This window comes from Ovis aries, chromosome 24 (assembly GCF_016772045.2).
Source record: "Ovis aries strain OAR_USU_Benz2616 breed Rambouillet chromosome 24, ARS-UI_Ramb_v3.0, whole genome shotgun sequence".
Lineage (NCBI taxonomy): Eukaryota > Metazoa > Chordata > Mammalia > Artiodactyla > Bovidae > Ovis > Ovis aries.
The window spans coordinates 23,222,896-23,249,032 of record NC_056077.1 but is presented as its reverse complement, the minus strand read 5'-3'; the positions used below and the strand labels follow the sequence as shown (position 1 = coordinate 23,249,032).

Genomic DNA, 26,137 nt, shown 5'->3' with positions numbered 1-26,137 from the left:
ATAAATGTCTTTACCACTTACATCAAATTGAGTCAGGCTTCTGTTACTTACAACCTTACGCATCCTAAGTGATATCCCGCATGATACATCTACTCCACATTGCCTGGTAAGTAAGCTGAAACTTAAAGAGTGCGTGTGTGTGTGTGTGCGTGCGTGTATGGTGTCAACCAATTAGGTTCTAAGCTCCCAGATGCACAAATTACATCTTTTCTTTTCTTCATACCTACCAACAAGGCTCATGGGCTCAGTCATGTCCAATTCTTTGTGACCCCATTGACTGTGGCCCCGCCAGGCTCCTCTGTCCATGGGATTTCCCAGGCAAGAATACTGGAGTGGGTTGCCATTTCCTACTCCAGGGGATCATCCCAACCCAGGGATCAAACCCGTGACTCCTGAGTTTCCTACACTGGCAGGCAGATTCTTTACCACTGCGCCACCTGGGAAGCCCCTACCAACAAGGCTTGCTGCTGCTGCTAAGTTGCTTCAGTTGTGTCCGACTCTGTGCAACCCCACAGACAGCAGCCCACCAGGCTCCGCTGTCCCTGGGATTCTCCAGGCAAGAACACTGGAGTGGGTGGCCATCTCCTTCTCCAATGCATGAAAGTGAAAAGTGAAAGTGAAGTCGCTCAGTCATGTCCGACTCTTAGCGACCCCATGGACTGCAGCCTGCCAGGTTCCTCTGTCCATGGGATTTTCCAGGCAAGAGTACTGGAGTGGGGTGTCATTGCCTTCTCCGACCAACAAGGCTTACTGCTGCCTTAACAGCAACAGCTGCTGAATTCTGTACAAACATGCCCCCCAGTCTCCTGCACCCATGGCTGCACATCCAAAAGCATTCACAAGGAAGCACACACGAGAAACACCCAAAATACTAAAGAACACAATTTGCTAAAAGCCCAGACTATCCAAGGAGAACAGCAGACCAAGTTTTACAAAGCAAAGTTGCTCAGCTGTCTAAAAGAGTGGTTCTCAGGAATTCCCTGGAGGTCCAGTGCTTAGTGGAGAAGGCAATGGCACCCCACTCCAGTACTCTTGCCTGGAAAATCCCATGGACGGAGGAGCCTAGAAGGCTGCAGTCCATGGGATCGCTGAGAGTCGGACACGACTGAGCAACTTCACTTTCACTTTTCACTTTCATGCATTGGAGAAGGAAATGGCAACCCACTCCAGTATTCTTGCCTGGAGAATCCCAGGGACAGAGGAGCCTGGTGGGCTGCCGTCCCACACAGAGTCGGACACGACTGAAGCGACTTAGCAGCCAGTGCTTAGGTGAAGAAGGCAATGGCAACCCACTCTAGTACTCTTGCCTGGAAAATCCCATGAACGGAGGAACCTGGTGGGCTGCAATCCATGGGGTCACTAAGAGCCGGACATGACTGAGCGACTTCATTTTCACTTTTCACTTTCATGCACTGGAGAAGGAAATGGCAACCCACTCCAGTGTTCTTGCCCGGATAATCCCAGGGACGGGGGAGCCTGGTGGACTGCCATCTATGGGGTCACACAGAGTCAGACCTGACTGAAGTGACTTAGCAGCAGCAGCCAGTGCTGAGGACTTCACTGCTCAAGGTGAGGGTTCAATTCCTGATTGGGGAACTAAGATACACATCTCAACCAATAAGAGTAGTGCTTTTTGAACAATGAGTTGTGACCCATTCATATCACAAAATCAATGTAATAGTTTGCAAATCTCCATTTTAAAAAATGAAGTAGAACACAGTAAAGCAGAAAATAGCAGCACCATACTATATTGGAGAAGCCAGGACTGTTTTTGGGAAACTTTTGTTTCAATGTGTGTTGGGTATATACGCGCTATGAAAAAAGTGTTTTTGAGAACTCCCTGGCGGTCCAGCGTTAGACTCGCAACTCTGAGCTTCCACTGCAACAGACATAGGTTCAGTCCCCGGTGGGGGAACTAAGATCTCACAAGCAATTACCAAAAAGAAAAAAAAAAACACACACTGATTTAGGAATCATTTCTCGCCATCTAGTGGTAAAAGTCATATGTGCAGTTGAAGCAAGACCGGTAGATGATGCAGATGTGCTGAGAATACACATCAAACTGTTCCTGCCCCAACATCCAGGACAAGAATCCTGTTGACAACACAGAACCACTGCTGACGACTCCCCACAGAGAAGGCACTTGCTCCACCACCAAGAAGCTCGAACTGCTGAAAGCCTGATCAATTTGCCTCCCTCTAAGTGTTCCCTGCGGGATTCATTAGTGGCCTCTTGGATAACAAGGAGCAGTTTCTATTCCTTCCAACTCTGCATTATCAGCTGATTTAATGCTATTGATTCAGTCCAGTAATGTTTATTGAGTGTCTAGCAGTATTTATTGTCTGCTAAGTGCCAGGCATTGGATTACAGTGGTGAACAGAACCGAGAAGTGACAGAGACAGAGATCATGACAAACGAGGGATGTAATTATACGGTGAACGGAGGAGCTGGAGTAGAGGTTAAAGGGAAAGCCTCTCTTACAGGGCGTGGCTGAGCTGAGTCCTAGAGAATTAGGGAAGGCCAGGAGAAGGCAATGGCACCCCACTCCAGGACTCTTGCCTGGAAAACCCCATGGACGGAGGAGCCTGGTAGGCTGCAGTCCATGGGGTCGCTAAGAGTCGGACACAACTGAGCGACTTCACTTTCACTTTTCACTTTCACGCATTGGAGAACGAAATGGCAACCCACTCCAGTGTTCTTGCCTGGAGAATCCCAGGAACGGGGGAGCCTGGTAGGCTGACGTCTATGGGGTCGCACAGAGTTGGAAATGACTGAAGTGACTCAGCAGCAGCAGCAGCAGCAGCTGTGCAAAAGGCATTCAAGACAGGAGGAACTGCAGGCAGAAAAGCTCAGGGGCGGGGGTGGATTCAGAATGTTCCAGAAGCAGGAAATAGGGAGGGCTGGAGGGGAATAAGAAAACAGGAGAAACTGGAGAGGAGGTTGGAGAGAGAACCAGACTCAGGTTATACAGGGCCTTGCAGGAGCCTGGCATGGATCCTCACAGCACACGGGGCATGGTCAGTGATGTCTAGCAGTACAAAAAGGTGGGGCAAGGCATGGACATAAGCCAAGGACCCCCCCCCCCAATCACTTGGGGAGACACACGGACATAACCCAAGGACCCCTGATCACTAGTTCCCATGACTCCTGCTTCCTAAGGTTACCATCACATGTCTCTCCCCAGTCCTCAAATCCAGATGACTGCTAGTGGTTACCATGCCTCAGAGTTAAAAAGGATCTCACAGCTTAGCCTGGCAGAGCAGCCAAGATAAGAAGACTAACACACTGCTGGGAAGAGGAAGCAACCTAAGTGTCCATCACAGAGGAGAAGATAAAGAAGATGTGGTCCATACAAACAATGGAATATCACTCAGCCAAAAAAGGAATGAACCTGGGTCATTTGTAGCTATGCGGATGGACCTAGAGACTGTCACACAGAATGAAGTAGGTCAGAAAGAGAAAACCAAACATTGTGTATTAATGTACATATGTGGAATCTAGAAAAACGGTAGAGATGATCCTATCTGCAAAGCAGAAACAGAGACACAGACACAGAGAACAAACGTGTGGATACCAAGCAGGGGAAGGGAAGATGGTGGGAGGAACTGGGAGATTGGGATTGACACACGTACACTATTCATACTATGTATAAAATAGCTAGTGAGAACCTACTGTAGAGCTCAGGGAACTCTACTTAATGCTCTGTGGAGACCTGAGTGGGAAGGAAACCCAAAAGGGAGGCGATATATGTATATGTAAGGCTGATTCATTTTGCTATATGGTAGACACTACCACCACAATGTGAAGCAACTATATTCCAATGAAAATTAACTTAAAAATAAATGAAAAATAAAGTTAAAAAAAAATAGTACTGAACTGTGATGAACCGCTTTGACTACAAGGGACTCACCAGATGTCAACATTTAGCAATGAAATAACTAACGAGAGCAATATTTACCATTTTTAAATGATGCTATTCTCTTTCTAAATTAATTTTTCCCATCAAAAAATTAATATTGTCTTTATAACAAGAGCAACAGTAAGTTTGGCCATGATGCAACTGATACCTTGTGCTGCAACTACTGAAGCCCGAGTGCCCTAGAACCCACGCGCCACAGCAAGAGAAGCCACTGCAATGAGAAGTCTGCCCACCACCACTAGAGAAAGCCCGAGAGCAGCAACAAAGACCCAGCGCGGCCAAAAAATTAATTAATAAAAAAAAGAGCAACAGTAACTTTGGACTTCATAAACAAACATAAAAGCCAATTATTACACTAGAAAAATAACGTGTAACAAGTCACAAGGACTCATTAATAAGGGAAAAAACAAGTATCACAGAAGAATGGGTAAAGGACAAAAATGAACCACTCACAAAAGAAGCAACGGGCCAGTGAACCCACAAAAAGCTCAGCCTTACTGATGATCACAAATAAAAACAAAATGAAGATGAAAGCAAAACCAGAGAGCAGCAGTGCTCCTATCAAACCTGAAATAAAACTCGTTTTCAGTAGAACCTGGCTTTGGAGAGGGATGAGAAGAGGCCCCTGGGGCACCACTGCCCAAACTGGTAACTGGCAGTCATGCTTCAAGGCACTGTGGCAACAGGTACACAACGCCAGTTACGTGTGAACACAACGGCCGACAGTCCCACTTACAGGGATTTTATCCTTAGGAAATAATTAGGAATGAACACAAAGATTTTTTTTTTTATAAGACCACTGAACCTGGACTTACAGTATCAGGTCGACAAGATAGGCTACAAGATTACACGGCCAGGACATCCCTAAGTTTGTTAGAATGGATGCATAAGACATATAAAGTAGGTAGTGAAATGTTGACAGCGGGGATCTCCCTGGTGCTGTGCACCTAGCTGTCACAGACACAATCGCACTCATTTCCCAAACTCAGAAAACATCCCTTCCATCTGAATGTCATGATTTCATGTTGCAAACTCAGAATCGAAGAGTCGAAAATCTCAGATTTGGAAAGACCTGAAAGAGTCACTCAATCTTCATTCAATCCACTACTGCTTTCAAAATGTTTATGACACTCACGTATCACCTAGTCACAGAAATATGTCTTTTTCAAAAATTGATTTTACTGAAGTATAGCTGATTTACAATGTTATGTTAATTTCTCTTGTACAGCAAAGTGACTCAGCTATACATGTATCTATTGATATATTCGTTTTCATAATCTTGTCCATTATACTTTATCACCGGATACTAAATACAGTTCCCTGGGCTATACAGTAGGACCTTATTGCTTACCAATCCTATATATAATAGCTTGTACCTGCTAACCCCAAACTCTCAATCCTTCCCTCCCCTACACCCTCTCCCCAAAGTAGTATGTCTTTAAATAAACTCAATTTTCTTAGTACTCAGCTCTGACGTGCTACCTAATATTTCCTTCTAACACACACTGTAACAAATACCTAACTATTAACATTTAAAACATCTATCCCTGTCCCGCCTAAAACCATCTCACATTCCTCCCGTGGGAAACACTGATCTGGCCCAACCACCTATTCATTAAAGAAACATTTATTGATTCTGTCCTATTCGCATGAGTGTCGACTGCAATACTGGAAAATTCATGGAAAGTTGTGAAACGCCCTCCAACAGGGATTTCTTCATCTGAGGATTCAGGGAATGGGAAGGTACCCTCCCTGCTGTCTCAGACTAGCAGGAACAAGGCAGCGGCTGGTTTGTTTCACTTCTACAGACTCACCATGAGCTTACTGCGTGCCAGGCACTACTCAAATGCCTGACAAATAGAAACACATAGCACCCTCAAAACAACCCTAAGTAGTTTGTTCAAGCTGTGGAACCTTCAGGGAAATTAATCTGACTACTTTACAAACCTACTTACCCACGTGGACTCAGACCCCACCCCCAACATTTCAGGGCTTCCCCAGCGGCTCACTAGTAAAGAATCTGCCTGCAAGGCAGGAAACACAGGAATTTCAAGTTCAATCTCAGGGTCAGGAAGATTCCTGGAGGAGGGTGTGGCAACTCACTCCAGTATTCTCACCTGGAGAATCCCAAGGACAGAGGACCTGGAGGGCTACAGTCCATAGGGGTGCAAAGAGTTGCACACAACTGAAGCAGCTGAGCATGCACGCCCACCCACCGTTTCAGGTGCTTAAATGGCACTTATTTGTGGCGCACGTGTGTGTGTGTGTGTGTGTGTGTGTTGTTTAACTAATTATAGATGTATATGTATGTGTGAACAGAGAAGGCAATGGCACCCCACTCCAGTACTCTTGCCTGGAAAATCCTATGGATGGAGGAGCCTGGTAGGCTGCAGTCCATGGGGTTGCTAAGAGTCGGACACGACTGAGCGACTTCACTTTCACTTTTCACTTTCATGCACTGGAGAAGGAAATGGCAACCGACTCCAGTGTTCTTGCCTGGAGAATCCCAGGGACGGGGGAGCCTGGTGGGCTGCCGTCTATGGGGCTGCACAGAGTCGGACACGACTGAAGCGACTTAGCAGCAGTAGCAGCAGCATGTATGTGCAAGCTGCTCAGTTGTGTTTGACTCTTTGCGACCCCATGGACTACACAGTCCATGGAATTCTCCAGGCCAGAATACTGGAGTGGGTAGCCATTCCCTTCTCAGGGAGATCTTCCCAATCCAGAAATCAAACCCAGGTCTCCCACATTGCAGGCAGATTCTTTACCAGCTAAGCCACAAGGGAAGCCCATAGATGCATATGTAGATATGTAATTCCATATATATGCAATTGCAAAAAAAAAATCGATGAGTATTCTCAGCATTAATTTTCAAGTTTGGGGGACTTTCCTCCTGGTCCAGTGGCTAGGACTCTGCACTCCCAATGCAGGGGACCCAGGTTCGATCCCTGGTCAGAGAACTAGATCCCACATTTCCTGACTAAGAGTTCTGATGCCACAACTAAAAAAATAGATCCCTTGTGCCGCAACTAAGACCCGGCACAGCCAAAAAATACAAAAATAATTTAAAATATTGCTTTAAAAATTTTTTCAAGTTTGGGATTTTTCTTTTTTTTTTTTTAAGCAGAGAAAGGTTTATTACAGGGCCAAGCAAGAACAGGTGGCTCATGCTTAAAAAAACCCAAACTCTTCAGTTAGGGATTTTAACTGTACACTGCTTGTGGTCTTTAAGTGAAAGAGTCGCTCAGTTGTGTCCAGCTCTTTGCAACCCCATGGACTGTAGCCCAACAAGCTCCTCTGTCCATGGAATTCCCCAGGCAGAATACTGGAATGGGTAGCCAGTCCCTTCTCCAGAGGATCTTCCCAATCCAGGGATCCAACCCAGGTCTCCTGCCTTGCAGGCAGATTTTTTACTGTCAGAGCCACCAGGGAAGCCCTGTGGTCTTTAAGGTACTGCTCTAATTTTTAAATTTATTGTTGTTCTTTTACATCTTTTAGTTGCAGTTTTTGGTTTCTATTTCCTGTTGGTTTCATTCTTGGTTTATAAATGGAAGACAGGAAGCAAAGTCTTGAGGGCAACAGACTCTGTACCTAAACAGAGTCTGGATTCGCTTCCTTCTTGGGAACTCTGGAAAGCTTATTGCTTGCCTGAGTAGATCAGCAGACCTTAAGGGATCAATCACCTGAAAAACTTGGTCTGAATAACTAAGGAGCTCACAAGATAGTTTCCTCCCAAAGACTACTGGCATGGCCTCTTGGCTTCATGTAACATCTAATTACTTTACAAGGAGTAATATGATATATAATCTACCGTCTTGCTTGCAAGAAGTCACTGAATAGTGGGCAAAGTGTAAACAAAACAGAAAAGGAACCTACATTCACAGAGAGTGAAATAAGTAGGAGAATCAAGTCAGCCCCCTTGGTGTAATGTCCCACATCTGACTTTTTAACAACAACCAAAAAAAAAAAAACCAGAAAATGTAATTAATATAACACAGAACATAGTTACAGGATGCCATGGACCTGAATAATGCTAAGTTTCTAACTCACTCCCAGTCAAAACCCTAGCCATCTTTTTTTTTTTTTTTTTAAAGAAACAATTGATTCTACAATGGAAACACAAAGGATCTAAAATAACCCAAACAAATCTTCAAAAGAAGAATGAAGTTGGAGAACTAAAACTGCTTAATACTACTTAATTTTAAGACCCACTATAAAGCTCCAAAATCACTGCAGATGGTGACTGCAGCCATGAAATTAAAAGACGCTTACTCCTTGGAAGAAAAGTTATGACCAACCTAGATAGCATATTCAAAAGCAGAGACATTACTTTGCCGACTAAGGTCCGGCTAGTAAAGGCTATGGTTTTTCCTGTGGTCATGTATGGATGCGAGAGTTGGACTGTGAAGAAGGCTGAGCGCCAAAGAATTGATGCTTTTGAACTGTGGTGTTGGAGAAGACTCTTGAGAGTCCTGTGGACTGCAAGGAGATCCAACCAGTCCATTCTGAAGATCAACCCTGGGATTTCTTTGGAAGGAATGATGCTAAAGCTGAAACTCCAGTACTTTGGCCACCTCATGCAAAGAGTTGACTCATTGGAAAAGACTCTGATGCTGGGAGGGATTGGGGGCAGGAGGAGAAGGGGACGACAGAGGATGAGATGGCTGGATGGCATCACTGACTCGATGGACGTGAGTCTGAGTGAACTCCGGGAGATGGTGATGAACAGGGAGGCCTGGCGTGCTGTAATTCATGGGGTCGCAAAGAGTCGGACACGACTGAGCGACTGAACTGATAAAGCTGAAGTAATCAAAACAGTGTGGTCTCAGCATAAATGCTCAAACTACCGCACAAATGCACTCATCTCACACGCTAGTAGAGTAATGCTCAAAATTCTCCAAGCCAGGCTTCAGCAATACGTGAACCGTGAACTTCCAGATGTTCAAGCTGGTTTTAGAAAAGGCAGAGGAACCAGAGATCAAATTGTCAACATCCGCTGGATCATGGAAAAAGCAAGAAAGTTCCAGAAAAACATCTATTTCTGCTTTATTGACTATGCCAAAGCCTTTGACTGTGTGGATCACAATAAACTGTGGAAAATTCTGAAAGAGATGGGAATACCAGACCACTTGACCTGCCTCTTGAGAAACCTATATGTAGGTCAAGAGGCAACAGTTAGAACTGGACATGGGACAGACTGGTTCCAAATAGGAAAAGGAGTACATCAAGGCTGTATACTGTCACCCTGCTTATTTAACTTATATGCAGAGTATATCATGAGAAACGCTGGGCTGGAAGAAGCACAAGATGGAATCAAGATTGCCGGGAGAAATATCAATAACCTCAGATATGCAGATGACACCACCCTTATGGCAGAAAATGAAGAGGAGCTAAAAAGCCTCTTGATGAAAGTGAAAGTGGAGAGTGAAAAAATTGGCTTAAAGCTCAACACTCAGAAAACGAAGATCATGGTATCTGGTGCCATCATTTCATGGCAAATAGATGAGGAAACAGTGGAAACAGTGTCAGACTTTATTTTGGGGGGTTCCAAAATCACTGCAGATGGTGATTGCAGCCATGAAATTAAAAGACACTTACTCCTTGGAAGGAAAGTTATAACCAACCTAGACAGCATATTGAAAAGCAGAGACCTTACTTTGCCGACTAAGGTCTGTCTAGTCAAGGCTATGGTTTTTCCTGTGGTCATGTATGGCTGTGAGAGTTGGACTGTGAAGAAAGCTGAGCGCCGAAGAATTGATGCTTTTGAACATTGTTGCTTTTGAGAGTCCCTTGGACTGCAAGGAGATCCAACCAGTCCATTCTAAAGGAGATCAGCTCTGGGTATTCTTTGGAAGCAATGAGGCTGAAGCTGAAACTCCAGTACTTTGGCCACCTCATATGAAGAGCTGACTCATTGGAAAAGACTTTGATGCTGGGAGGGATTGGGGGCAGGAGGAGAAGGGGACGACAGAGGATGAGATGGCTGGATGACATCCATGGATGGATGGCTCAATGGACATGAGTTTGAGTGAACTCCAGGAGTTGGTGATAGACAGGGAGGCCTGGCGTGCTGCAATTCATGGGGTCACAAAGAGTCGGACAGGACTGAGTGACTGAACTGAACTGAGCAAGTCAAAATCAACATTGTCATCATCAGTGAAAATAGGCAAGGGCTTTAATAGGTAATTCACAAATGAAGATGAGGAGTAGCCAATAAGTATACATCTGTCACCAAGGAAATGCCATTGAAGGCCATAATGAGATGCTATTGCACACCCACTGACGAATGTTAAATGAGGATATGGAGCAACCGGAGCTTTGACACATTGCTGGTGGGAAGTATAATCTGATAAACCACTTTGGAAATTAGTCTGCAGTTAAATGCATACTCACCCTATGACTAACCAATTCTACTCTTGGATCCAAGAGAAATTAAGGCTTATATAAGAACGTTCATTGCAGTCTATTCAGAATGGCTAAAAACCAGAGACAACGCAAATGTTCATCATCGGCTGAATGGAGGAATAAATCATGGTGTGTTCACACAACACACAAAGGAGCAAGCCATTTTACACTGACAAAGATCCTCTCACTGACCAAACTCTAGCCAGGCTCCACTGAGCCCTCCTGGACTAGACCTCGATATTGGCCTACAATATAAAGACCTGAGGAAAAGCATAGTTTCTAACAGCTCAAGGCCACACCCCTAAGGATGTCTCCAATCCCCCTTAGGGTGTCAACCTGAGAAAACTCAAGAAGAATTTACTGTTTGTTCCACGCAACACCTGAAGATAGAGCCTTGCTGTCTCCCAGTTAGCAAATCCAGATGGTTTCACATGGACTAACCCCCCTTTTCACACTTTCTATAATTTTTCTCTGATTCTCCTGACTCCTGGCTCGTTCCCCTGCTTCCTCCCTCATTCTCCCCTTAGGATACCCTCTATACAAATCAGAGTTGAATTCAGTTCATGCTGGATTCTTTTCCCTGTTGCAATAGTTATTACTTATTAAAATATCTGACCTTACCACTTTAACTGGCATCCAGCTTTATCTTTGACAATGTGCACAACATGGATGAATCTCAAAGATCATCTTGAGTGAAAGAAGACACAAAAAGAATGCATATGATTCCATTTATGTAACATTTTAGAATTGGAAAACCTGTGAGAGCCCAAATCAGAAAAATGGTTGCAGGGTTACCAACCATCTCTAGTTGGTAAAGAGACGAACTAGAGATACAAGGGAACTTTCTGGAGTCTCAGATGTATTTTATATCTTATTTCAGGTGGCAGTGCACAGATATATGCAACTGCCAACACTCATCAAACTGAATATCTTACTCTGTATAAAGTATCTCCCTCTCCTTGCCACCCTTCTAACAACATCTGAGGGCGCTTTCCCTGGTTGTTCAGTGGTAAAGAATCTGCCTGCCAATGCAGGAGATGCGGGTTTGAGCCCTGATCTGGAAAGATCCCACATGCTGCACAGCAACTAAGCCTGTGTGCCACAACTACCGAACCTGGGCTCTAGGGCCCAGGCTCAGCAACAAGAGAATCCACGACTGTGAGAAGCCGTGCACCACAACTAGGGAAAAGCCTGCATAGCAACAGACACCCAGCACAGCCAAAAGTAAATAAAGCTATAAAAAACGGTCTTTAAAAAACAGGACTATCTGAGGAAACTCTCGAGGGGAAAAAGACGGAGGGTGTAGCACATCCTCCAAGTTCCCTCTGCGGCGCGCACTCGGCCCTTGCCTAAGAGGACCCCGCTCTGGCTCGAGGCAGCAATCTGCCCCATTAGGCACACACTTTCCTGCACCCAGGAGCAGAGCCGTGTGTGCTAACCTTAGCTGATGAGAAGCACATGGAGGTCTACAGGGGAGGCCTTCCCCCAAAGCTACTGCTTTCCTGATGAAAAGGGGCAGTTTTTAGACACAAAATGTGTCTCTTGCTAGCATTCCTTCGTTTTCCTTCTTCCTAGACCACAGCTGCTCAAATGGACTTAAAAAATTCTGATAACCCTGCTATAAATCTACCCTTCCCCTGTGAAGCAAGCTATGGAAGCTCTGAATCAATTCACAACTGAGTAATTTTGTTACTCAGTTTTCAGACATAAAAATGAAAAAAAAAAATTTTCAGCTACAAGAATGACATACGCATTCAGTTAGTTCAGTCCAGTCGCTCAGTCGTGTCCGACTCTTCACAACCCCATGAACTGCAGCACACCAGGCCTCCCAGTCCATCACCAACTCCCAGAGTTCACTCAAACTCACGTCCATCAAGTTGGTGATGCCATCCAGCCATCTCATCCTCTGTCATCCCCTTCTCCTCCTGCCCCCAATTCCTCCCAGCATCAGGGTCTTTTCCAATGAGTCAACTCTTCGCATGAGGTGGTCAAAGTACTGGAGTTTCAGCTTCAGCATCAGTCCTTCCAATGAACACCCAGGACTGATCTCCTTCAGAATGGACTGGTTGAATCTCCTTGCAGTCCAAGGGACTCTCAAGAGTCTTTTCCAACACCACAGTTCAAAACCATCAGCTCAGCATTACTGCATTAAAATATATATAAGAATTTGGTATATGATACAAAGGACATTTCGAATCAACGGGGAAAATACAGACTACTCAATAGATGGTGTAGGGACAACTGGCTAATAATCGCAAACAAAATTAAGGTAAGGGCTTCCCTGGTAGTCTAGTAGTTAAGAATCCGCCTTGCAATGCAGGGGACACTGGTTCAATCCCTGGTCTGGGAAGATCCCACATGCTGTGGGGCAACTAAGTCCAGGTGCCAAAACTACTGAGCCCAAGTGCCTAGCGCCTACAAGCCACAACTACTGAACCCACATGCAGCAACTACTGAAGCCCTCATGCCCGAGTCCATGCTCCATGACAACAGAAGCCACTGTAATGAGACGCCTGAGCACCGCAGCTAGAGAGTACCCCCCGCTCGCCCACAACTAGAGAAAGCCCATGCACAGCAAGGAAGACTCAGGGAAGCCAGATAAATAAGCTTTGAAAAAAATAAGTTAAAACTGCCATCTTATGATGTACAAAATAATAAAGATAGATGAATGATCTAACCATAAAGCCAAAGCCACAGAAGTGAAGAAAGAAAACGCCATAAGGATTGAGAATGGCCTTTCAAAGCTTTACCCAAAAGCCACAAGCCATAAAGTTACACTGTCAAGACTACAACCTGAAGAGTCACCATTTCTGTATTATGAATGGACAGCACAAGCTACACTGAAAGACAAGCAACAGCTTGAAAGAAAACACTGCAACAAATAGTGAAGCAATGGATCACTACTGCAGATACAAAAGGCCCTTACAAATCAGTAATAAAAATACAAATAACCAAACCAAAAAAGACAACAACCCAGTAGGGCAGTGACATAGGAGAGCGGATTCTCACTATAAATATCCACGAGTGTGAGCAGACAGACAATGCTCAGTCTCACTTGTGATTTTAGAAATGCAAATTAAAAATAGGAAAGCAGCTTGGCATTTGCCTTCAAAATATTTCAGATCAGAAGCTGGGCCCTGCTCTCTGGGGTACAGCTATGTAAAGATGCAATCAGTAGGCTGGTCAGGCCAGGGCCCTCAGGAAAACACCGGCTTTCCTAAGAGGTGATCTTGTGACCTGCTTTCATGACAGTGGTGGGGGGGGGGGGGGGGGGTGGGGGTGGGAGTGGATTTTTTGATTCAGTTGAGAAATCAGATGAACTTCTACAATTTGCACAACAGAATTTCAGCCTTACAGGCCCTGGTCTGGTTTCTAACACAAACAGACTGCTGAAAACCAGCAAAGCAGAACACCAGAATTCTAAGACCTCATTAGGAAGTATCATCTTGAGCACTTGTATTCAGGTCTAATCATTTTCTAGGGAAGGAAATGGCAACTCACTCCAGTACTCTTGCCTGGGGAAATCCCATGGAGAGAGGAGCCTTGTGAGGAAAAGAGTCGGACCCGACTCAGTGGCTGAGCATTAATCACTTTAACCATCCAACACATGCTTGCTATGTGTCTATACTGTGAAGGGCACTAAAGTAGACAGGTCCCTGCTTTGTTTTCATTCTGAGGAGAGACAAACATTAAACAACATGTCTGAACTACACCTGGGCTGATCCCCACCAAGGAGACACACAGAGTGTCACAAGAACACGGAACAGGGGCTATATATTGTCTGCAGGTGCCCGAGAGGCCTCCTTGAAGAAGTCATATCTGACACAAGCCAGAAGCCTCGGTGCCATCTGTGACTCCTCAGTCTTACCATGTATCTGATCCGTCAATACGCTCTATCAGCTCAGCCTTCAGTGTATCCAGAATCATGGATTCCCAGCATCTCTACCACTACAATCCTCATCCAAGCCCCCAGCATCTGACTTGAGCTATTCCGAGGTCACGTCTCCCTGCCTCCATGCTGCCCCCTACAGCCTGTTCTCAACACAGACGCTGAGAGGATCCTGTTCCACCCCAAGACCCTCCTCGGCGGCTCCCATCTCGCTGACACTGAAAGCTGGGTCCCCACAAGAGCTCCTCTCCTCCTCTTTCACCTGGGTCTACTTCTGGACCAGCTGGGCTAGCTCCTTCTCCAAGGCCTTCGTACCCTCCGCCTGGGACACTGCTTCTCCAGCTGTCCATCCTTGGGCTCACTTCCTCCCCAGTACTGACCTTCTTGGTGGGACTGGTGCCCAGCTCACGGGGCAACTCCCTCCAACACTCCTGCAGCAGCGCCCACCAGTGCAGGTGCCAGGTATGTTGCTGGTTTGTTTCCTGGCTGCTTCCCCCATTACATGCCCCATAAGAGCACCGCTTGTGCCTGCTTCATTCACTGCTACATCGTCACTACCACAGGGCCTCCGTAAACCGAGCAGGGTCTCAATAAAGAACATCAGGTGGAGAAATTAGTCTGAGGGATGACGTGGAGCTGATCAGACAAGGGAGGGAGGGAGAAAGCATTTCGGGAGGGGCTGGCCTACTGAAAGGCCCCAGGGAAGGCAGGCACAGGGCATGCTGGAGGAACTGAGAGGGAGGTGGAGAGAAGGGCAAGAGTTAGGGGAAGCAAAACTGGAGAAGCAGGGTGCAGCAGGCAGGGCCGGGTGGACCATGTGAGGAACTTCGCTATTTCTCTAACAGCAATAGCGTGTGCGCGCTCAGTCGTGTCCGACTCTTTGCAACCCCGTGAGCCGAGGCCCGCCAGGATCGTTGGTCCGTGGAATTTTCCAGGCAAGAATACTGGAGTGGGTTGCCATTACCTGCTCCAGCAATAAAAAGCCATTAAAACAGGGAGTGACATGGGCCCGGGCACCTTTCCCAAACCTCTGGCTTCGGTGTGAGAACTGGATTTGGGGAGGGAAGCACCACTGGGGAGCTCAGCTGGCAGATTAGATTAGCGCCCTGGCTCAGATCACGGATGACCTGAGTGTGGACTGAGACAGCAGCCGTGGAGGTGGAGGGAAGGAAACAGATTCCAGAAATATTTTCCAGGTACATTCTAAGGTCTGAGTAATTGATTGCAGAGAAGGTAAGTGAAAGGGCAGTTCCATGATGACTCCAATCTTTTTCACTCGTGAGCCAAGTGGAAAGGGGCACCATCCACTGACTTGGGGGCAGGGGGTGGGGGAGGGATGGCTCTTCAGAAAATTGGGGAAGATGATCTAGAGTGCAGTCTCGGAAATACTGAATTTGAGGTCATTCTGAAAGTGAAAGTTGCTTGGTTGTGTCCGACTCTTTGAGACCCCCCCAGGACTGTAACCTGCCAAGCTCCTCTGTGCATGGAATTCTCCAGGCCAGAATACTGGAGTGGGTAGCCATTCCCTTCTCCAGGGGATCTTCCCAACCGAGGGATCGAACCCAGGTCTCCGGCACTGTAGGCAGATTTTTTACCAGCTGAGCTACCGGAAGCCCGAGGTCATTCTGAGACAACCAAACAGAGATTTCTGGTTGGCAGGAATAGATCTGGAGCAGTGTGATTTGATTAGGAAAGGTGAGGTGTGTCCTACCACCGAGTGTCACGTTTTACCTTGTGGCGGATTGAGAATCAAGAAGGTTCAAGTAACAAAGTGACAGGGTAACATTTGTGAGTCTGAAAAATCACCCTGGCCACAGCATAAACACTTGGGACAGGGGAGGTGGCCAGACTAGAAGCGGGCAAAACAATAAGGACGTTCTGCGCCAGGTCAGGTGAGCAAGGGCTACAGCCAACAGGAAGAAAACGAAACAGACTTTCCATCCGTTGCCAGTCTGTCTCCCCAACAGCTGCTGGGGACTTTTTAAATTTGTATTTAGCTTTGACTGGGGTAGGTCTTCAAGGCTGTACCCAGGCTTTCTTGAGTTGCAGCAAGCCGGCTTCTTGTTGCAGTGGCTTCTCTTCACGGGATCTAGAATGTGGACTCGGTAGCTGCAGCTCACAGGGCTAGCTGCCCCACAGCATGGGAGATCCTCCTGAAGCAGGGATCGAGCTCGTGTCTCCTGCACTGGCAAGCATTCTTAACCAGTGGACCACCAAGGAAGCCCCTGGGGATTTTTCTAAAACACAAACTCAAAGCATGTCAGTTCCCCCACTTTAAAACCCTCAGGAACTTTCCTGCTTTGTTCTCTGACAACCTCCCCAGAATTCTTTCTACCTAGCCCCCACCAGAGGTCAAGGTCCCCTAACACTCCGATCTCAAGAGCTTCAATCTCTATGCTCTTCGACGTCTCATTATCTTCTGCCTGGCCAACACCTATCTTTCTAAGACTCAACTCCTCCCCGATGAAAATAAAGAAAAGTGGTGCTAACCCCCAGAAGCAGGCCTGGCGCCACGAGCCAGGCTTCACTGCTGTTAGATGCTTGCCTGGTGCTCACGGAGGCCACGCTGTCCTCTGGCTGGACAGAAACAATCTCACAAGATGACCTGCATAAGGTCACACTAAAACAGTGATGAAGGGAGACAAAACTAGGACTCCTTCAGACAAAACCAAGGCCCGCTACAGGGTCCCAAATACTCCTCTCCCCCCAGCTGACGTTGAGTGACTGTGGCTTCTTTATTAACCACAGCGTGTCTGACTCTAGTCATGCCGCCTCCATCCTTTTTACATAAATTTTGTAATTTATCTTAATTATCTTTTTTTTGGAGTTTACTTCAGGCTGTGCTAGGTCTTCATTGCTTTGCACAGGCTTCCTCTAGCTGCGGTGAACAGGGGCTACTCTGATGTGGTGCTCGGGCTTCTCATCGCAGCGGCTTCTCTTGTTGCACAGCGTGGGCTCTATGTGCGCAGCCTTCAGCGGTTGTGGCGCTCAGGCTTACTTGTTCCGCAGCATGCAGGATCTTCCCGGACCAGTGATCAAACCCATGTCCCTTATATTGGCAGGTGGACTCTTATCCACTGCACCACTAGGGAAGTCTGTCACACCTCCTCGAAAAGACTAAGCTACCTACGAAATCACAGCTGTCTCTGCCTCTTGTGAGCACCCAATCCTGGGCAAATCCCTGCTTCCTTGAAACACCCCCACTGAATTATCCAACCAAAGCCTAAATCCTGTAAGTTCTTTCTAACACCCCTTATGGAGAGACCCCAAAGCTCCCCATGAGGTGAGCACTCTCTCACGAGAATGAGTCATTAAATCCGTTTACCATAAAAAGGAACAAAATTGTGCCATTTGCAGAGATGTGGATGGACCTAGAGACTGTCATACACAGTGAAGTCAGAAAGAGAAAAATAAATACCATATACTAATGAATATATTGGGAATCTAGAAAATAGTACAGATGAACCTATATGCAAAGCAGAAACAGATACAAATGCAGAGAACGGCCATATGGACCTCAAGGCAGGAAGAGGGGGAGGGATGAATCAGGAGACCGGCATATAGACACCACTAAGCGTAAAACAGACAAATAATGAGAACCCACCGTACAGCACAGGGAACTCTACTCAGGGCTCTGTGGGATCTAAATAGGAAGGAAATCCAAAAAAGAAGGGATGCACATATACATATGTCTGAGTCACTACGTGGAACAGCAGAAACTAACACACCAGCGTAAAGCTACTATGTGCGTGCATGTAGCTGTGTCCAACCCTGCAACCCCTGGGACTGTAGCGCGCCAGGCTCCTCTGTCCATGGGATTTTCCCAGCAACAATACTGGAGTGGTTGCCAATTTCTCCTCCAGAGGATCTTCCCGACGTAGGGATCAAACCCAAGTCTACCTGCGTCTCCTGCATTGCAGGGAGGTTGTTTACCACTGAACCATCTGGGAAGCCCCTAAAGCAGCTATCAGTTCAGTTCAATTCAGTTGCTCAGTTGTGTCTGGCTCTTTGCGACCCCATGAACCACAGCACACCAGCCCTCCCTGTCCATCATCAACTCCCGGAGTTCACTTAAACTCATGTCCATCGAGTTGGTGATGCCATCCAGCCATCTCATCCTCTGTCGTCCCCTTCTCCTCCTGCCTTCAACCCTTCCCAGCATCAGGGTCTTTTCCAGTGAGTCAGCTCTTTGCATCAGGTGGCTAAAGTACTGAAGTTTAAGCTTCAACATCAGTCCTTCCAATGAACACCCAGGACTGATCTGCTTTAGTATGGACTGGTTGGATCTCCTTGCAAGAGTCTTCTCCAACACCACAGTTCAAAAGCATCAATTCTTCGGCGCTCAGCTTTCTTTATAGTCCAACTCTCACATCCATACATGACCACTGGAAAAACCATAGCCTTGGCCAATGGACCTTTGTTGGCAAAGTAATGTCTCTGCATTTTAACATGCTATCTAGGTTGGTCATAACTTTTCTTCCAAGGAGTAAGCATCTTTATATTTTATGGCTGCAGTCACCATCTGCAGTGATTCTAAAAGCAGCTATACTCAAAAGAAAAAAAAAAAAAACCCTGTTTAACTAAATTAGATATATTTCTAATGGTCTCTGCTAGAGGACACTGACAACTCTCACAGTAGGAAAGGATGGTAAAGTTTCTAGGAGGGAAGTTAACTGAGTGCCAATCTGAAGGCTTCCAGTTTCTATGACACAATACCCTGGCATCACCCTGGTTATCTTGAGGATGAAGGGAAGGCGGAGTAAATCAAAAGCTGGAGGAAAGTGAAAAATGTCTGATTTAAGTCTCTGGAAAGTGGGAAAGGGAGCTAGCCAAAGCATCATACTGGAATGAATGAGTCAGCTCTGTAAGGGTGCAGATGAGGCTGGCTGACACGAATCCACACAAGGCCAAGTTGCCCTGTTGTGTAATTTCTACCATCAGTATTCAAGCTGGAAATGGAGAATCTGGTTCAATCCAGGGTGTGAGGTTTACTAAGATGAAGGGCAAGGGAGATAAAGGCACTGCCAAGAGAAGTACCAGGGAATGGACTATGAACTCTGAGCCCAACTGACAGGCAGGAGTCAGTCAGATGCTGACTATAGGGAAGCTTCCCCTATAGGGAAGCATCTAAAGGCTGGAGAAAACCATGGACGTCCCAGGGTTTTGAAGGCAGAGCAGAAATAACTGATCAAGCATGCTGAAAAGAGACTGGGGTTGAAGGGTGCTGCACTGTTCATCTGTGAGGTGGTATACACAGCACCTGGAAATCCAGGGGTTATGGCAGGAATGGTAATAGAGGCGAATGAGCAGAGGTATCACTGCAGGCAAGGTGCTCAAGAAAGCAAGTGCCCCGCCTACAGGGTGGGTCCTGCACACACACACTGGAAAGTCAACTAGGATGATGGCACGAACTGAGGCAGAGGAAGGCTTGTGGGCCAGGTGCCCAGGTCGTCAATGAATTAGGTGAGTAACCAGCAAACAGATAGAAAACAGTAATACGGAGGAGAGGATGCGGGGACATGGGTCTCAAAGAAATGAGGGGAGGAGACAAAGGGCAGTAAGGACACAAATTTTGACCGTCCTAATGCTAGGACCCTGGAGAAGGAAATGACAACCCACTCCAGTATTCCTGCCTGGAAGATCCCATTGACAGAGGAGCCTGGCAGGCCATAGTCCATAGGGTTGCAGAGAGTCACATACAACTGAATCGACTAAGCACGCACGCATGCTAGGGCAGTCGGGGTATGAGAAAACAGAGGTGTGACTTTGCTTCAAGTAAACGATGCTCTCGGGGAAGGGCCAGGGTCAGCGCAAAGAGAGGGAGGGAATGACTAAAGAGAGGCTAAGGAAATAGAGGCGGCTGGTGATCAGAGTAGTAATTTCAAAGGACTCAGTGAGGGCTGCAGGAGGGGGCTGGGGGTCAAAGGTAAACAAGAGTGGGAAACTGACTGAGGGGCACGGGGCGAAGTGGGCGATAGGAGAGGAGGAATGGGGAGTGGGGGTAAGTTAGCAAGAATGCTAAGTGCTTTATAGATAGCTGTTGAATCAGACGGGATTCTTAGACAGAAACCTAGTATACCTGATCACAAGAGCTCTAACTATTGGACTGTAAGAGGGACAGAGTCTGTGGTAGTGACGATGATGAAGACTGAGGACAATGGGATGCTGCTCATGGCAACGACTACCAATTTTGAACACCTACTATGTACCAAGCACTGCTGGAGGCACTCCACATTTAATCCTCACAACAGCTCTCTAACACCAGGAAGGGCCCTGTACCAAAGAAGAGAGCAAATTAAAACAAAAACAACAGGGACTTCCCTGGTGGACCAGTGGTTAAGAATCCACCTTCCAATGCAGAGGAACTAATGGTTTGATCCCTGGTTGGGGAACTAAGATCCCACATTCCACACAGCAACAAAGCCCACAAGCCACAACTAGAGAATCTGTGCACTGCAATCAAGAGCCTGCATGCTGCAATGAAAGATCCGGCATGCCACAATTAAGACCCAGTGCAGACAAATTAATTAATTTTAAAAAAAAAGAAAGAAAGAAACAGCAGAGCAGCAGGAGCCCTGGGGAGCTAACTGGCTCTTTGAACATTATTTTAGGGATCTTACAGCTATAACTCAGGGTGGCAGGAACCAGTCGAACCCAGAGCTATTTCAGTAACTTCAAACAAATAACATTCAGACTGGAGGCAAATTAAAACTAGCAATAAGAATTTACTTTAGGCTTTTCTTCATGCCAGATCCTGTGCCAACCTCTGCATGATCTCATTTAATCCTTAATCCTCCCATCCAAAAGGCCAGTGACTATTACTACCTCATTTTCAAGATAAGGAAACTGAGGCAGAAACACAATAATGTGCCCACAATTCACACAAGGAATCCCTATTTAACAAGATGAATCTGTGTCAAGACTTATGGGTTCCAAACGTTACCGGGAAGAGGCAGGTCACAGTATCACAGACTTTGAAAGCCCTTGAATCCTGCAAAGCATTTTTAAAACATTAACTTATGGATTCTCACCATCTCATTGCATGTTTTTTTTTCCAGATGAGAGAAAACCTGGTGCACCCCCCCCAAAAAAAGGCTCTGAAGGAATGCATCCAGATGGCAAACAGGTCTGGTTTTTATAGACCCAAGACCCATCCCAGAAGGTTCTAATTCAGTGGATCCAGAACTGGGCCCGAGTAACTGCATATCTTTTAAAAGCTTCACAGGCTATGCTAGTGTGCAGTTCAGGCTGGGAACCACTGCCTTAGATTCTCTGCAGTTCCAAACCCAAACTTTCTCTACGATGTTGAGAGATGGCTGAGGGCACTAAAAACCGAAGCAGAGAAGAGCTGAGATTATAAAACTATCCAAGAGAGAGCCTAGGAAAGATATGCTCTGGTTACACTATTTCCCTGTATTTTTTGTGTCTGAACTATTTTATAGCTGATTTGCTTCTTTTTAAAATCATTTTTATTGGAATATGGTTGATTTATAATGTTGCATTAGTTTCTGCTGTTACAGCAAAGTGAACCAGTTATACACAGACATATATCCACTCTTTTTTAGATTCCTTTCCCATAGAGGTCATTATGGAGTACTGAGTAGAGTTTCCCATGCTATAAAGTACGTTCTTCTTAGTTATCTCTTTTATATATAGTAGCTAATTAGCTTTAAGTAAGCAAGTTGGCCAGACTTCCCAGGTAGTGCTAGTTGTAAAGAACCCCCCTGTCAATGCAGGAGACCTAAGAGACACGGGTTCAACCCCTGGGTCGGGAAGATCCCCTGGAGAAGGGCATGGCAACCCACTCCAGTATTCTTGCCTGGAGAATCCCAGGAATGGAGGAGCCTGGTGGGCTACAGAATTGGGGTCACAACGAGTCGGACACAAGTGAAGTGACTTAGCACACACACGAGCAAGCAAGTTGGCCACAAATGTCACCAACAAATATTAAATAAGCCAATCATTACCAACTGATATTAAGTAAACCTCTATGGGGTCGCACAGAGTCGGACACAACTGAAGCGACTCAGCAGCAGCAGCAACCCTAACCTGCTCTTGAAAAGTATTTTATTTTCCTCTGATAATTCGGAAGATACTTCTGATTTTCTTAGCAAACAGCAGCCAATATGAGAAAAACTGCTCTTAATTCAACAGTGCCACGGATGTAGTCAACAGCAACCAAAAGCTGGACAAGAAATAAGTTGGGTATAAGTTACAAATTTAAGTTCACAAATTCCACCAAGAACTGCCTTCACGCCTTTAATACTTATGAATGTATTTATTTATGTAATCAACCACCACTAACACCTAGTACATGCCAGACACTGTTTTAAGTGCTTTACTAATACTGAATATCATTTCATCTTTACTTAACAGATGACTGAATATCATTTCATCCCCACTTTATAGATCAGGAGATTGAGACAGAGAGTAGTTTAGAAGCCTGCCCAAGTTTCCACAGCCGGGAGCAGCCTGACAGTCTGGCTCCAGAGTCAGTGTTCTCCATCACTATGCTTGGTCTCCAAGAACCTACACAAAGCGCCAGCCCTAACCCAAAACTTTGGTTTTCTGGACTCAGTCCCTACAGGGCCCCAGCTTCCAAAGCATTTATTCAGTTCCTCTAACAGTCCATGAACCTTCTTTGCTCTGCCTGAACACCCTCCTACATGCTTATTCTCTCTTTTTTTTTCAGATCTTCTGTTCCCAGCTCAAACATTATCAACTAAATTACAAACTCTAATGGTGCACTGTACTTTTCAGCACACAACACAAAATTGTAATTATGCTACTTCCTGAGTAATTACTTGCTTCCTGCCTTTCCCAAGCAGGCAGGTGAGTTCAGACACCATGTCAATCTTGCTCATCTTTTGTTCTCAATCACTGAATACCTATCAACCAAAAGGAAAAGCCTGACACAAAGTAAGCTCTCAACAATTTTTGCTGACTGAATGAAAGAGTAGCATACACTCAAGCCTCATGTTTTCTTTTTCATGCTTTCAGGTACTTGACACATACCTCTGCTCACAGCGACCCCCACACAGCTCTCACCACACCCCTAAAAGTGTAGACTCCTATAACACACAGGTAACAGCTCTGGAAAATATTGGCTCTGCACGCAAATATTAAGTGGCCCTGGACAGGTCATCTCTCCCATTAACTGGCCTGAGTTTCAGGTGCAGAATGGGGATCATGACAAGTCCCAGTGAAACGTAACCTATGAAAGAGGGAGGACCTGCACTTCTCATAACCCATCAAAACTGCAGTTATTACTTGCTTCACGTGTTTCCAACAAAAATGTGGCTCCGACAAGGCCAAGCCCATGTTTGCCTGGTTCGGCGCCATGTCCCAGGCACAATAACCCCAGGCTGGTACCGTGCCTGGCAAACGGCAAAAGTTGGACAATTAAAAGTTAAGTAGGTGAATTCCTGCTCTGAGCATTTCACAGATGTCACACGAGTTGACCGACGCCTTCTGGCGTAAAAGTGTATTCCTTAGACACAGCCCGCACCCCCGACCTAGGCCCCAGACCCCCGGAACGCTGGCCCCTAACCCCGCGCCGAGCAAGGCACCTCTTGCATATAGAAGCATCTTCGCAAGTGCCCCGCACGCCCTCGTCGTCCGTGTCGGTAGGGGAAGAACAGGCGGTGAAAGAGGGCCTCCTCAGGCTAGCAGCCATGGGTGTGGAGGTTTCGGGGTGGTGCGTCCACCGGAGACATGGAAACCGAATCGACGGACGCCTGAGGAAAGAGTGAGCGGGAGAGAAAGCAGGAGAGAGGGGCTGGGCTCCACCAGGCTCAGCTGGCGCAGTTCAGTGACGCCACCCGCGGCTGCCCCAGCTTCCCGCTGATTGGCCCCTCTATGGAGATGCTCATTGGACAATTTCCCACCCCTCAGCCTGAGGAGATGCCCATTGGATCACTCCTTTGGCCCCGCCCACACAACCCGGAAATTCCCTGAGGGGAGAAAGTAAACTGAAATTGACGCAAGAGAGCACCGCAATGCTCTCTGGGAAGTGTAGTCTTCGCTGCTTTGGAAGGCCACCTCGTTCCCACAGCTAGTCAGGGAATTTTATAACTGTAATTAACTCAAGGCGGAAGAGCTGGCAGGATCCTCAGCGTTGTGTGAAGGACAGAGTATCCAGCCAGAAACAAGTGTCAGTGTTAACAGTGAGTTGGGGCTCAGTCTTATTCAGCAACTCAGCAAATATTTATTCAGCGCCTACTCCGCGCCAGTCACACAAAATCACCCTAGCTACATTTCAAGTGTGTGTGTGTGAAGTCGTGGTGGTGACCAGGTTGGTACAGTCAGAATGAATCCCAGGAGTTGGATGGGAGTCGCAAAACCTAGAAAAAGCTCTCTTTTCCGGCAGACTTAAACGCAGGAGGCTGTACCTTTGGAGCTACCGAGAGCCATCCTGCTATCTCATATCACCTGAGAATGATGTTTATTGGAACGGCCCATGGAGTCTGGAGGACTGTGTGCTCAGTTGCGGGTGACCTGGCTTTGCAGTGTGGGAGCTTATGGGAACATCACCAGAACCTGTGACGCTAATCAATCAGAAGAAGCTGAATTCAGAAAGATGAAATAAACCGTTATCCAGCACTTGGAGCTTTCATCCTGAGCGGAGTGTGCATTATTTCTCCCTACCCATCACCACCTGATAGACCGTCAATGAAACCATTATATTCATTCTTCACTGGCCCAGTATTCCAAGTTTTTGGCCTGTAATGTCATAGCTGTAGCCTATTGAAAAGTCTATCTTTCCTCCTTTGAACTACTTTCGCACCTTTCTCAAAAATTAGTTCAGCATATTTGTGTGGGACTATTTCAGGGTTCTGTGTTCATTGATCCATGTATCTATGTCTCTGCAAATACTACACAGTCCTGGTTACTGTAGATATACATTAATAATAAGTTTTAAAACAGTGAACTGACTGCCCCCATTTCATTACTTTTTCAAAGTTGTTTTGGCTATTCTAGTTCCCTTATCTTTCCATAAAATTTTGGATTAAACTTGTCTATGTCTAGGAAAAAAGGCATACTGGGTTTTGATAGGAATTACATTAAATCTATCAATTTGGGGAGAATTGACATTTTACTATGGTTTGTCTTCAAATTCATGACCATGGGCATATCTCTGCATTTATTTAGACCTTTGATTTATTTTATCAGTGTTGTAGAGTTTTCAGTATACAAGTCGTGGACATACTTTGTTAGATTTACACTTGATTATTTTAATTAGTGATTGTAAATGTAATTTTTGGCATCCACATGTTCATTGCTAGTACCTAGAAATACCATTGATGGTTATGTTTATTTTTTATCCTGAGACATTATTGAACTCAATTACTTTTTAATAACTTCTTGTGGCATGAGGCCTGCAATTAGAGTTCTATTGTTTTTTCTTCTTTTTGCTGTACCTCACAGCATACAGGGCTTCCCTTGTGGCTCAGCTGGTAAAGAATCCACCTGCATTGTGGGAGACCTGGGTTCGATCCCTGGGTTGGGAAGATCCCCTGGAGAAGGGAAAGGCTACCCACTCCAGTATTCTGGCCTGGAGAATCCCAGGGACTATACAGCCCATGAGGTCACAAAGAGTCGGACACAACTGAACAACTTTCACTCACTCACTCACTCTCACAGCATACAGGATCTTAGCTCCCTGACCAGTGATCGAACCCATGCCCCCTCCTGTAGAAGCTCAGAGACATAACCACTGGACTGCCAGGGAAGCCCCAAGATTCAACATTGAGAGCTGTTCTAACATCTAGTAAAGTTGAGAGGGCCCCAAAGGGCTTAAATGCAATTGACCACTCCCTCTTCTCCCACAGGTAAAGTTCCCCTAGCCATATTATCCTTCTTATCATAGGAACCAGACACAGTACCTGCTCATTCCCAAGTAGCAGACTTCAGTTCTGTTCAGC

General features: G+C 46.1%; 1 protein-coding gene and 1 long non-coding RNA gene across 5 annotated transcripts in view; one reads left to right on the top strand and one right to left on the bottom strand.

The window, feature by feature from the left end:
- Positions 1-24,026, bottom strand: part of LCMT1 (leucine carboxyl methyltransferase 1) — a 67,399-nt gene extending 43,373 nt beyond the window's left edge. For 2 of the 4 annotated variants that reach the window (XM_042239972.2, XM_012104285.5), the window contains exon 1: positions 14,594-24,026. Coding sequence is in view for 2 of the 4 variants with exons in the window: in XM_012104285.5 (XP_011959675.3) it covers positions 14,594-14,814 (221 nt within the window). In the remaining 2 variants the exon portion in view is untranslated. The remainder of the gene's footprint in view (positions 1-14,593) is intronic. The other 2 variants (XM_004020850.5, XM_042239971.1) reach the window with 2 other exon arrangements.
- On the top strand, positions 13,782-24,826 carry LOC132658601 (uncharacterized). Its single transcript, XR_009598458.1, has 2 exons — positions 13,782-14,675; positions 21,272-24,826. It is a non-coding gene; the product is annotated as an uncharacterized LOC132658601 (long non-coding RNA).
- The last annotated feature ends 1,311 nt before the right edge of the window (positions 24,827-26,137 follow it).